The sequence below is a fragment of the Myxine glutinosa genome, chromosome 1 (genome assembly GCF_964187855.1).
Source record: "Myxine glutinosa chromosome 1, kmMyxGlut1.1, whole genome shotgun sequence".
NCBI classification, from domain to species: domain Eukaryota; kingdom Metazoa; phylum Chordata; class Myxini; order Myxiniformes; family Myxinidae; genus Myxine; species Myxine glutinosa.
Genome location: NC_136261.1, coordinates 114574671 through 114588859, shown reverse-complemented (window position 1 = coordinate 114588859; position 14189 = coordinate 114574671). Strand labels below are relative to the sequence as shown.

At 40.1% G+C, this 14189-nt stretch overlaps 1 protein-coding gene across 2 annotated transcripts in view; it reads left to right on the top strand.

Moving 5' to 3' along the window:
* Positions 1–13800, top strand: part of LOC137427747 (phospholipid phosphatase 3) — a 213012-nt gene extending 199212 nt beyond the window's left edge. For both annotated transcript variants that reach the window (XM_078776330.1, XM_068117458.2), the window contains exon 7: positions 12637–13800. In XM_078776330.1, coding sequence (XP_078632456.1) covers positions 12637–12813 — 177 coding nt within the window. In that variant the 3' untranslated portion in view covers positions 12814–13800. The remainder of the gene's footprint in view (positions 1–12636) is intronic.
* The last annotated feature ends 389 nt before the right edge of the window (positions 13801–14189 follow it).

Below are 14189 nucleotides of genomic sequence, written 5' to 3'. Positions count from 1 at the left end.
CTCCATCGATCTTGCCAAGGCCGTAACACCTATCGGCTCAAAATCCTTTTAACTGTTGATTTGGTACAGTTACACGTATCGGGAATTTGGTACACGTATCGGGAGTACATACGACACAGCGATTGTGAACACGATTATCGATCACGATTCACGATCACGATCATCACGATCATAGTGTATCGATCACGATTTGAAACACGATGGAATAATATTTACCGATATGAACAGTGATGTGGCTTTTATTGAAATTCTAAAGATACTGTTTAGATTTTGATGATTTGCGTGTGATATGATTCAACGGATGTTTATATGAATCGTTTAAAATAAAAAAAGCCTTCAATTTCTGATATTTTGCCATCGCCATAGGCAGATTCGCCACGGACCCACGATCGATGTTTCTATACGGGAACGTACCCGTTTGTTTGCGAACGGGTACGTTTTTCATGGAAGTCCTTCACTAACTTGCTGTCCATGTCTGACGTGCGACTGAAGGTGCTACAGGAATGTGGAATTTATTGGTTTCATGCTTTAGCATTCACCATATCTGCATTGCCTGTTTGCTTCTGGCCTCCCACCCATGCGTAGCACGGGTATTTCTCTAGTACATTATAAGGGAAGCGGTTACGAGGGGATATGATGGAATGGAGATGTTTAACATCATGAAGGGTGGGAACAAAATATCTGCAGAATAATTATTAAGCACAATGTACAGTGATAGGACAAAGGCCCCATAGCCTGAGAGTCAAGAGGAGAGTTCAGACAGTAGTAACGCAGGAGTCTTTCACTCAGAGAGTCGTTACCCTGCGCTCACGAAGCGAAAAGTGGGGTTAAGCATTCATCTACGTACATACGTGTCTGCATCTTACTATAATTCACCAAATATAGGTCTGTCCCAAATATTCACCAAATATAGGACACCATTCTGTCCATTCTCCCAGGTACCGCAAAAACGGCTGAACCGATCGCAACGAAATTTTGGATGGGTAATCCTGGGACCCCCTGTAGTAAAATAGGCTATATTGTTTTTCCAATTTCCAATTTTTCCAATTTTCCAGTTTTTCCAAACACGATGGAATAATATTTACCGATCTGCACAGTGATGTGGCTTTTATTGAAATTCTACAAATACTGTTTAGATTTTGATGATTTGCATGTAATATGATTTAACGGATGTTTATATAAATCGTTTAAAATAAAAAAAGCCTTCAATTTCTGATATTTTGCCTTTTCATTTGGGCCTCCCAATTGAAGCCCCACCATTAGGGCGGGTATCATTGCTAGTGTATATAACTGTAAACTTCAAAATAAGAACCTCAATAAAAATTGACATAAAAAACATGAGCGTGTCCATAAATTTTTTTTTTTTAAACCACAATAGATATCTAGCATTTGAAAATTGTAATGTCTATAACTGTAAACTTCAAAATAAGAACCTCAATGAAAATTTACATAAAAAACTTGAACGTGTCCATAAAAAAAAACAAAAAAACCACAATAATTATCTAGTATTTGAAAATTGTAATGTGTATAATTGTAAACTTCAAAATAAGAACCTCAATGAAAATGTACATAAAAAAAACATGAACGTGTCCATAAAAAAAAAACCACAATAGATATCTAGCATTTGAAAATTGTAATGTCTATAACTGTAAACTTCAAAATAAGAACCTCAATTAAAATTTACATTAAAAAAAATGAACGTGTCCATAAAAACCCAAAACAAAAAACCTCAATTGGTATCTAGCAGGATAATTGCTGATGTTTGCCTACAATCATAAAGCTTCTATTTATTATGTACCTACATACAAGCATGGTTTTATTGCTTACAATGTGTAAGCAGACCTCACTATAGTATACACAACACACACACACACACACACACACACACACACACACACACACATATATATATCTCCCGAGGCATTTGTAAGAATCCTGATAGTCCACCATTTTGACAGTCCGGCCAATACGGGCAAGTACAGAAGGCAATACATATTTATTCAACACGTGCTCATGTGGTTGGCAAACCACTTTAAATGATACTCAGCAGTAGAGGCAAGTCTTGTGCATTTGTCAGGCTTTACTTCAGTAACAATTCCAGCCTGTTTGCAGTAACAATCCTAACAGAAAATATACCTGTATGGTTTTGTATATTTCTTTAAACGACTACACCTATATGTGTTAATACACTACATTTGGCAATGAATAATAACAGATTAGGATGTTGTAATGTGGGTTTAATTTATATGTTTTTGATTAATAAACAGAAAAGTAGTTCAATATCCAGGTAAAAAAGAAAGCTTAAAACAACACAAAGCCATGTACCAATTGAGGAGGAATGTGAGTTGAAAGTAACCTATAATGAGCAATTACATTTGATGAATGCAGAGCTTTCCAATTGGCTTGTACACTGAGAAACAATGGTGTTTCTCAATTTTCATTGACACGCACATACACAGACAGCCCAAGACTTTCCTCAAATGGTGAAGCTGATTAAATGTTCGATATCGTAACGTAAATGCACCTCTGGTAATACAAGGTCACCTCTAAAGAGTATGGTAAACCTCTGACCAACAAGCATAGTAAAATTATAAAATTGTATTGCACTGCCTGATCGTGTGACGTTTAGACACTTTAGCCTGATTGTGTGACCTTGAGACAATTTAGCCAGATTGTGTGACGTTTAGACACTTTAGCCAGATTGTGTGACATTTAGATACTTTAGCCTGATTGTGTGACCTTTAGCTTGCCTAAAATGACCTTTAGACACTTTAGCCAGATTGTGTGACGTTTAGACACTTTAGCCAGATTGTGTGACATTTAGCTTGCCTAAAATGACCTTTAGACACTTTAGCCAGATTGTGTGACCTTTAGACGCTTTAGCCTGATTGTGTGACCTTTAGCTTGTCTAAAATGACCTTTAGACACTTTAGCCAGATTGTGTGACCTTTAGACACTTTAGCCAGATTGTGTGACGTTTAGCTTGCCTAAAATGACCATTAGACACTTTAGCCAGATTGTGTGACCTTTAGACACTTTAGCCAGATTGTGTGACATTTAGACGCTTTAGCCTGATTGTGTGACCTTTAGCTTGCCTAAAATGACCTTTAGACACTTTAGCCAGATTGTGTGACATTTAGACGCTTTAGCCTGATTGTGTGACCTTTAGCTTGCCTAAAATGACCTTTAGACACTTTAGCCAGATTGTGTGACCTGTAGACACTTTAGCCTGATTGTGTGACTTTTAGACGCTTTAGCCTGATTGTGTGAACTTTAGACACGTTAGATTGATTTTATGACCTTTTGACACTTTGGCCTGATTGTGTGACCTTTAGTCGCACCTGAGGTTATGGACTAGCCATTTGGAGATCTGGGCTTATAGGGGTGAAACCTCATTGATGGACGGAGTCCAGTTCAACTTCCAGATGTTCATTAAATCAGTCAGACATTTACTTGGTTAGGGTAATTAACTTGTTCCATTAAAATCTATTGTACAGGTGGTTATAAAGTCTATCTATTTGTGTAACTGAATCTAAATCGATAGGGACTTTATAAACACCCTGTATATAGGTATATAATATAGATGTATGTGTGCTGTGTGAGCATAGCAGTGTAGTAAATCATGCTGCATGAAGGAATTATTCAGACGTCTCCATCTATCTTTCTCTGTCTAACTCTCTTCTCGATATCTGCCTCCCTCCCTCCATCTCTTCCACCCTCCCTCCATCTCTTCCACCCTCCCTCTCTCTCTTTACCTCTTGCCCTCTCAGCTGTACACATATGTTAGTAAAATAATACATTGTTTTCGGCTTACGTAATTATTTCTAGATCAGTGATGTGTAACTTAGCAAGCCAACATCCACTGCAGGACATTTTCATGTGGCTTGCAAATTCACGAGGCCATAGAAATAGAAGGGAAGGAAGAGGGTGAGGAGGCCTCCACAGGTCTCCACATTCAGGCATTGTTATGTACCACCATGGAGAAGTGACAGATTGAAGTGGTCACAAGGATAGGTTTACATTAACACCAATTCTGGAAAGAAATGTTTCTTCTTGAAATATTTCCTCAACAGGATGCAATGACAAATATTAAACTTGTGAAAATATACCATGATTTAAGGCCAAAACACATCATTAATTTTCCAAAGCCAAAGCCAAAGGACACTGTTGCAGAAATACATTTTGGAGCATGTCATTCTTTAAACATTGGGGCAATACCCCTGGTGCTCACCTGGTAGAATAAACTGTATACTGCACTGACTGAAGGTATTTTAAACCAATTTCAATGCTTGCTAAAAGACATGGCAGCATGTAGAATTATACTAACATTATCATTAGACTTTAATAAACAAAAAAAATACCTATTTTGGGGGGCCCCCACCTCGTGTACCTCCTCAGACCCCAATTTTTCCAACGCCTTGAACAAACATTGGCACATCATGGATGATGAAGGTTGTGGTCAAGTTTCATCAGAATTGCATATGTAGTTTCTGAGAAGGGGTAATCTATTTTTTTTTCTTCTATTTTTCCTATTTCATCAGAATTACCTATTTTTCGGGGTAACCCCACCCCCCCCCCCCCGTAGATCCCCAAAGGGGCAGATTTTTTATAATGTCATGAACAAAGGTTGGTACATCACGGGTGATGAAGGTTGTGGTGAAGTTTCATCGAAATATTGTGTGTAATTTCAGACTAAAAAGCAAATTCTTATTTTGGGGGTCAAACCTGGATCCACTTTAACCGCCGGTAAACCCCCTTAGACCCCGATTTTTTTTAATGCCGAGAAAAAGCTTTAGTCACAACACAACAAATACCATTTGTGCCAAATTTGGGTGCAATCTCATCAGCGGTTTCGGAGAAGAAGTTTTAAGTGTTTGCGGACGGACGGACTTATGGACGGACAACGCGCCATCGCATAAGCTCCCCTGAACTTCCTTCCAGGTGAGCTAAAAAGGAGAACCTTAAGCCACATTTCGTGTTTAAAGTTAAAGATCATATTGAATATTTATGCATTTGGCAAATTTCACAATTCTTTATATCGGTAGAGTGGATTGTTGATCACCTAGCATCACTACTACCTTTTCTGGTTCTTATTGTCTGCAGCATCATTTATGGCATCTTGAAAGATGGACCTCTGAACAAAGGTCTTGTCATTGAAATGTCGTGATTGGATATTTATGACATGTTTAATGACCACAAGTAAGCATTGTGAGTAAATATTAGGAGCAGTTTACTTTCCGTTATTTTTGGTGATCCCATGTGGAAAGCACCGGGTTGAATTTGGGGAGCTGTGATCAAATCTCTAATAATATAAACCCAGGACTTACAACGTAAGCTCAAAGGACTCGACGCACAGCCATTATGCTAGAGAAAGAGGGAGAGAGAACCAAAACAAGGAAACTAAACAGATAATTGCATGGCAGACATGCAGTAAAGTGTGGATAAGAAAGGGTTAAGTTACTTATAAGAATATATGAGTTTACATGTGTTTGAGTCTGTGATCATCCTGAAAGGATTGCACAAATATAGGAGATTTCTATGAATGGACGTAGAAATAGACAAGTGATAAAGCGTATGAATGTTAAAAGGCCTGTTCGGATATTGTTTGCCCAAGATAGGGAACCACCTTTAAAGGCCATTTCTCCCCACAGAGCAGGGGTTGGCCTTTTTTGGGCACCGTGGTCCCCTTTTTGAAGCAATGTTTTATGGCCGGATGATCTTCCTGCCGCCAACCCTGTTAGTCGCCTCTTGCGACACACAGGGACCAGTACCAGTGAGCTGGTACTCAATTTGCCGAAGGATGACAGGCTGAGTCAACCCCCCTGGCATTAATTCAGCGATCGACCGGGTTTCAAACCCAGGATCCTAGGATCCCAAGCCGGCACCCTAACCGCTAAGCCAACACCAGGCTATCTGCCTAAGATAGGGGACAATCTAATATTATAAGCAACTCTTCCCAACCTCCTTTCCTTTTTCGGAGTACAACTCACCTATTCCTCCCTTTATTTTCTTCCGCTCCCCTTCCTCCCACAACCTCACTTCCTTTTTCTAATTCTGATGTGTCATACTCTGTTACAGGGAGTCGGTATTCTACCGAAGCAGTTTCTTGGGAAAGATTATACTGCATGGTTTTGCCATTGCCTTCCCAGCAATAGTTATGGAAGGAATTTGGCCATTATGCTTTTGGTACCTCGCCTACTCTTCTTGCAGGACACCGTGGTTTCTTTAATGTCCACAAACTAATGCCGGCAGACAAGAAGCCCGTTTAACGTCCAGCAGATGGACAGCGCACACATTGATGAATCACCCTGCCTGGGAAACACCAGGATGACAGTTTATAACTGGCTCTGGATTCAAACCCTGGGTAGACATCTTAGAGACTAAGTGCGCTTACCTCTAGGCCAGGGGTCAGGAACCTTTTTGACTGGGAGAGCCATAAAAGCCAAATATTTCTAAATATATTTCATTGAGAGCCATATAGTATTTTTAACGTATCATAAATTAAATATGTCTTACTTTTAATGCGACTTCTGGTGCTGCATGGTTTTGCTGATGGCCTTGTAGTCTGGTTCATACGTGGTGAGGTTGAGCTTCATGCAGGCGTTGAGGCTTCCATCAGTTAAACGTGAGCGTAGGTTGGTCTTAATGTTCCTCATATGCGAGAATGACTGCTCACATGCATATGTAGAGCCAAACATGGTCAATACGGCAATACTCACACGCTGCATTGTGTGGTATGTCACAGGAAGCTCGTTCCAAGTTTTAAGAATCAGCTGGTCTTCAGGTTGAAGATTTTTCATTTCTGTCCACTTGTGTTCCCTCACCAGCTCTGCTCGCTGTCGCGCAAGACTTTCCAACTCTCCATTAAGTGACTTGAACTTACTCATCCACATGTCTGATGCCTTCAGGTCAGCAACTTCCAGCTCAAAGTCTCCGATAGAGACCCCGGGGATGCATGTCCGGTCGATTTTGTCCACTGCACACTCATGTGGATGAGTGATGAACTTGAAAAGACCAGTGCGCGCACGAAATTCTCCAAAGCGTGCTTTGAATGACTGCAGGAGATTGGACGTAAAGCCAGCTAGCTGCTGGAGATCCAGATGTTGAGTGGAGTCACTTGCTAAGCATGCATCTCTAAATTGTTGCAGTCTTTCAAAGTGCAGAAGACGACCTGTTTCAATGTCCCTGAGAAAGACTTCCAGCTTGCTTTCAAATGCAAACACTGCTTGTTGAAGGGATGAGATTGTATTTCCAATACCTTGCATTTTCACATTGAGCTGGTTCAGATGGCCAGTTATGTCCACGAAATAGTGAAACTGCAGGAGCCAGTCAGTGTTGTCTAGCTCAGGATGCTTGACGCCTTTCATTTCAAGAAAAGTCCGGATTTCACTCAGGCAAGCTGCAAAACGGCTGAGCACCTTCCCCCTTGACAACCAACGCACGTTGCTGTGTAAAAGCAGACCGGGATAATGATTCCCAACTTCTTCTAACAGAGCTTTAAACTGGCGATCATTTAAAGCTCGGGCAACAATAAAGTTGACCACTCGAATGACCAGCGACATCACCTCACCAAGCTCCTGGCCACACGTCTGAGCGCAAAGCGCCTCCTGGTGCAGGATGCAATGAAAACTTAGGATGGCTCTCTTTTCATGTTCACGGAGAAGCGCTACAAATCCTTTGTTCTTCCCCAACATACAGGGTGCACCATCAGTACAGACAGAAATAAGTTTATCCATCGGTAGTTTTTTTTCTTTAGCAAACTCCATGAAAGACGTGAATAAATCCTCTCCTCTTGTTGTCCCTTTCATTGGCAAAACAGCCAAGCTTTCCTCACGCAGTGTGTCACCTGCAGCATACCTGGCAATTATACTGCACTGAGATAGATGGCTAACGTCTGTTGACTCATCTAACGCGAGAGAAAAGTATGTCCCGGCGTTTATGTCCTTAATTTGTGTTTCCTCGACTTGATTTGCCATCATGATGCTACGATCGTGCACAGTTCTTGCTGACAGGGGCATGTCTTTTATTCGTTTGATTATCTTGTCTTTATTTGGGAAGTCATCAAACAGTTCATTGGCCACATCAAGCATGAATGTTTTGGCATACTCGCCATCTGTGAATGGCTTTCCATTCCTTACTATTGCCAAAGCACCCGCAAAGCTAGCGGAATTCCCGTCACCTTGCTTGGTCCACACACGTAGTTGCTGCTGACTCGCCTGCACTCTCCGCTGTAGCTCCTCGCATGCCCTTTTCCTGCTGTCCCCCGCTGGATATTTCGATGCAAATGAAGCATGGTGCGTATCGAAGTGCCGCTTTATATTTGACCGTTTCATCGATGCAATTTTATCATTGCATATTAGACATACCGCAGATCCTGCTCTCTCACCAAATGCAAATTCCTCTGTCCACGCAGCCTGGAATGCACGGTAATCATCGTCTTTTTTTCTTTTCGCCATCTTTTCCGTTACAAGGGTTGAAGCGGATAAACTAGTTGGCTATCTGATAAAATTGATTTCTTCACCTTTACAATGACGCGGACATGCTCGCGAGCCATTGGTTCCCGACCCGACCCACGGGTGACCCGTGACCCATGAAATTTATCTTCAAAACTAATTTCTGTTTACTTTAAAATGACACAGTATTATTAAGAAATATCACAAGTATTTTAAAATCAGTTCCAAACTGATTTTTTTTTTTTTTTCAACTCAAAATTGTCTGGGAGCCATATGCCGTCACCGGAAGAGCCATATATGGCTCGCGAGCCATAGGTTCCCGACCGCTGCTCTAGGCCATTCTGCCCAGCCTCTCTTCCTTATAATCAAAAAAATTCTCTCAATTTACACCACTCTTGCCTCCTCCTTATGTAAATAACATGTATATGGCCACAAAGGCTCCACTTGTACCTGAAGGTGAGTGTGGAGATGTGTACAGACTCGAATTCTGCCATGTTTAAGCGCCAAAGAGAACCATACCCAATGATCTTTTTTGAGACAGCATTGAGATGGATTTAAATTACATTGAAAACTGACAAACAAGGATGTTGGTCAACATGCACCATCTTGCCAGAGTAGCATTGCCAACATTTTTGAACACAGAAGATCAATACGTCGATTTGTGGACCAGGAAGATAAATATAGTGGAGAAAATCCTGGAATCCGTTTTGGCATCCAACCGGGGTTTGAATGTCAGACCATATTAATGGTGCAAGAGATTCCAGACATGTGATTCCCTTGAGAGCAAAAGAGAAGGAGAGCAAGCTTTTGTTAGAGTTTAGAAGCAATGGACTACTGATATGTCAACAGAAGCCACCTACGTATTGCCTGAGCGAAGAAAGTCAAACTATTGGTCATGAAGTAGATGGTTTAATTAGTTTTTCTTTTATAGCTGCTGCATTGTGGATTATATTACCATAGTACGTTGAACATAATGATAATTAGAAGTGTAACGGCCATCTAGATATTAAATACTTGTGGGACATACTTACAGACTGCAAGCAGATGCTGGGGTACAACCTACTTGCAGAAATAATTAATACAAGCTTTACATATTTGATGAAGTGGATTGTGGTTGCATTCTGCAAGCAGCTCAATAACTCAAGTAAATCAAGAATGAGTGAACAGAATGAGTTCTTCATTTTAACAGTTTACAGGTACAGTAATTTAAAATGTAAAATGACAACATTTAAAAGATAACGTTAAAAGACGGATTTATGATTTCAAGTCAAAGCCAAATGTGAATGAATTGAACTGGAATTTATAAAACAAAGTCAAAACAAACGATGATTGTGATTTTGTTGTAGCTGTTTCCCACCTTGCACATTGTTGACAACTGAGCCAATTTAACTTTTCATCGTGATAAGTTAGCCTCGTCCATTTTGATACGTTGATTGAATTTGGACTTGTAATGATTTTTTTTTTTTTTGTATACAAGATCGAGGCTCGTGAAAGAGCTAACATTAATCACACAAAAAGTCAAACCGACACACAAAACACAAAAAATAAGGGGAGTGGCAGACAATATGGGGAGAGAGGGGGAAGGACACAAACACAACATTTGAGAGCAGGGACAACTGGAGAAATGTGGGAGGGGGAGGGCTTTGGGGGAGGTGGGAGAGGTATAAAACATATGAACACTGCAAGGACTTCCAGGAAAGAAGTTGGAATTTCCAAAAAAAAAAAGAAAAGTATCTGGGGTGAATTAGCGGGGGTAGAAAAGATCAAGGTTTTGGATGGGGGAAGATAAGAGATGGTGGTGAACAGCTGTTTTAAAGACCTGGAGGGAGGAGTGGGATTGAAGAGAGTGGGGGAGGAATAGATAGGGATTCCATATATGATCTGGGTTTAATTCACAATGATGAAAATGTGGTGTGATACAGCAAAGTATAACAGTCATTTTGCACACTTTTGATGGATGATGACTTTGATAGATAATGATGAAGATATGCCTGAGTAGACAAAACACTTCTGCGAAGCATTCATTCTGTTTCCAAAAAATCCCCTAAATTATGTTTCTCCGAACCTCTTTCCCAAGACCTGCACATATGACAAAAGTGGGGGGAATTTTGATCCCACTTCCTCCTTACATCTTCTTCTTTACTCCTTTTTTGATCCCTACTCCTTTAAAAAAAATTTCCTTTTCTCGTATTTCTTATTCTTCCCTTTCTTTCATCAATACCCCTCCCCCAAACCACTTTGTTTTGGTCATCCTGTATATAAGAAGTAGATGTAGCTGCTAGGCAGATCTATTTATATTTCTTGTATCAACACCACCTTTACAAAATCTCCAAGCCATTTCTCATGAGATTGATGAGAATATTTTCAACATTCAGTGAAAAATCATTTGAGATTATTTCCTGGGCGACAGGAAATATCCAACATGGAATTATCTGCTGAAGCGCCGAAAGAGCGGAGATACACTTGTTTAAATAAGTTACATTTTTATCGTTAAACTGTTACACTATCAAGTCCAGGAGTAGAATGGATTTTAAGATTTTCAAGACACCACGTATGTTGTTTAATAATTATTTTGTATGCAGCCTGTGGCCGCTAGTTGTGCCACTGATGCCGTGTCCCCTATTACCAGTAAGCTGTTACTCATTTTGCGAACATCGGAAGCATGGCAGGCCGAGGCAACCCACCTTGTGTTATTTAGCGGTACAACAGGGGCTCAAACTCAAGACCCTAAGATCTTCAGCCAGCCATCTTAACTGTTAAGCCAGCACCAGACATTGTTGTTAAATGAGACTTTCACATGAGGAATATTTCTGCATATTGGCATTTTCAGAACAATTTAAAAGGACAGAACTGAAACACTTTGCCTTCAACTGCCCACATCAAGCTTTTGGAATGTTCTTTTTGCAAGCTTTAATCAATACAATTATTCTCCCAAGTCTAAATCATGGTTTACCTATGAACATGTGTCCAAAAGCTGACTCATATGTACAAAGAATAAATTGTGATGGAAGAGATTTTTCAGCAGCGAGTCAGATGTAACTTCAGCCAGCAACCGCATCAATAATTCGAGACCCTTTGGTGTTCAAATAGTTCAGAAGATAGAGTTGGACATTGACACGTGACAAAAGCCTGTAGGAGAATCAGAGGAAAGTTGTTCAAGGGAATTATTTTTCACAAGCAGATCCTGCAGAGGTCAATCCTCTCATCTGAAGGGATGTTAGGTGGGAAGTTTTTGAATTGGGTTAGGCCAGCTGCTTCACATAAGCTATTTGGGAACATTGTGAGAAACGGGATGAAAATGTCACAGTTATTCATTCCATGATTCATTTTGCTTCCCAGCGAGTACACTGACGTTGGTCCAACATTGGCAAAAGTTGGAACAGTTGGACTGACATCAGTGTGCTAGCTGGGTTTCCTTTGTAGTTGTAGCACATTGGGTACTCTTGGAATTGGCATTTTCTTCAATCCTTTGGGAACTGTATATAAGTTGTTAGAAAGTTGAAGAGTAATGGGTTGTAAACAGACAATAACACTCTTAGTTTTAAATACAGTACGAAGTTTGAATTTTTTTATTGAAGAGTGCTGTAAGCATATCTCAGCTGTTCCTCCTTTTATCCATGAGAACCCACCAAACTGCAAGAATGTTCTCTTCTTGACATTTATTGGTTCAAAGTGGAAAATATTCTATGGCATCCCAGCTAAGAATGCCCAACAGCCTGTTGTTCCCATTGATGTAGATCGACAATAAAATAAATAAAAAAACCACCTTTAGAGGCCATTTTTCCCCGCAAGCGGGGGTTGGCCTTTTTCGGGCACCATGGTTGTTGTTGTTTTTTGGTCCCCTTTTTGAAGCAATGTTTTACGGCCGGATGCCCTTCCTGCCGCCAACCCTGTTTGTCACCTTTTACGTCAAACAGGGAATTACCAGTGAACTGGTACTCAATTAGCCGACCTCGGAAGGATGACAGGCTGAGTCAACCCCCTGGCGTTAATTCAGTGATCGACCGGGATACGAACCCAGGATCCTAGGTATCCTAAGCTGGCACCCTAGCTGCTAAGCCAACGCCAGGCATAGCTTGACAATAGATAGACAATATTGCTACTGAAACTGAACACCGTAAATGTTGCTAAAATGTTATTATGTATGGTGACCTTTGCTCTTTGGTGTTGTTTTTCTTCGTAGGTTTACTTGTTCACTGACCTGCTGAGAACCAAGCGGGAAAGGCGGTCGCAGTGGAGAACTCCGAGGCAAAGGAACACTGAAGAAGGACTGGCATGCTTGCCGCCTGGAACCGAAAGGCAGAGACAAGCGACTATTGGCCTTGAGGGCTCAAGTCCAGAGCCTTCGGAAGGGGTTTGAATTATTTTTCCACTGGATGGAGTGAGAGTGAGAGAGGGAAATATATATATATATATATATATATATATATATATATATATATATATATATATACACATGTATGGTATATTAGCAGTGAGAAGCAGAATGTGAATTAGCCTTCTCAATTCTTCGTGAGGATTGTGGTGATACTTGATTCTTTGCCAATCAGAAATTCTTGGCCAGAAGGAAGTTCACATCTCTCAGCATTTACTCATGGGACGGCATTGCCTTTAGAACCAATGGAAAAAGCAACGGAAAGATGCATAGCCATGAGACAATGTCGTCAAAGTCAAACTTTGTACAGGCTGACTGAGTTCAATGAAACACTAAGAGATACTGAGAGATACTGTGTATGGGTCACTGTGTCCCAAGGTTGTGTCTGTGTTCAAAAAGCTATAGTGCCAGGGCGGATGAGCTCCAAATATCCATTAAGAAGGCACCAGCATTTAGTACATCACATAAGTTTTAATGGAGAAAAACATCTCACTCTGTCTTTCTGCCACACTTTGCAAAAGTCAAGTTTATTTTGTATCACCTATAATTTGCTGTGTATAAACTTTTAGTAAAAAAAAAAAATGATATTACCATAACAGTATTTGATATAAAGCAAATTTTATATGCAAAAGTGTTTTTATAATTCTAAATGAAAGTGGGAAAGCTTTTCAACTCTTTATGTTGCAAAGTGTAAGTTTTATTGAATGTACATACAAAGAGAAAATTCTTATTGTCTGGAATTATTCTGTGCCTTCCTTGTGACTGGGGTCACGGTCTTTGAAAGTGCTTCATAAAGCAAGAGTATTTTTTGCCATAAACTATATATGTATTGTATTGTTTACACAATGCTGCATTGCTGTGAGTGTATTATACATAGACAGCATGCAAATTCATATGTGCCACTTTGGTAGATAAGCTGTGCTGTTGTACATTGTAGAAAAGTAAAAGTGAATAAACATTTCTTTTCTATCAGTTTTCTTGAAATAGCGTTTTATTTATGTGCTTGTCTGCACCAAATTATCACTGTATTTTCTAACCCATGAAAGCAAACTTCTATTAAGTAGGAATATGTTCACGTTTCGAATCAGGATGTCGATAATGGTTTGGATTCTGATACCTTATTTGGAGGTCATTATTTATTGGGGTGACAAGGACAAAACGGGACTAGGCACAATCAAGGAACAGCTTGATAAATCATGCTATGGAAAAATAGTCTTTACAAGGACTTGAGCCGGTCTACGTCGGCGGAAAAAATTGGAAAATTAATTTTCCTAATCAAATGTTGAGGAAGGTGCGCTAACCGCCATGGGAAAGAATGTGGATGAACGTTTTAGACATGAATCCTTCTTCAAAAGAAGAGG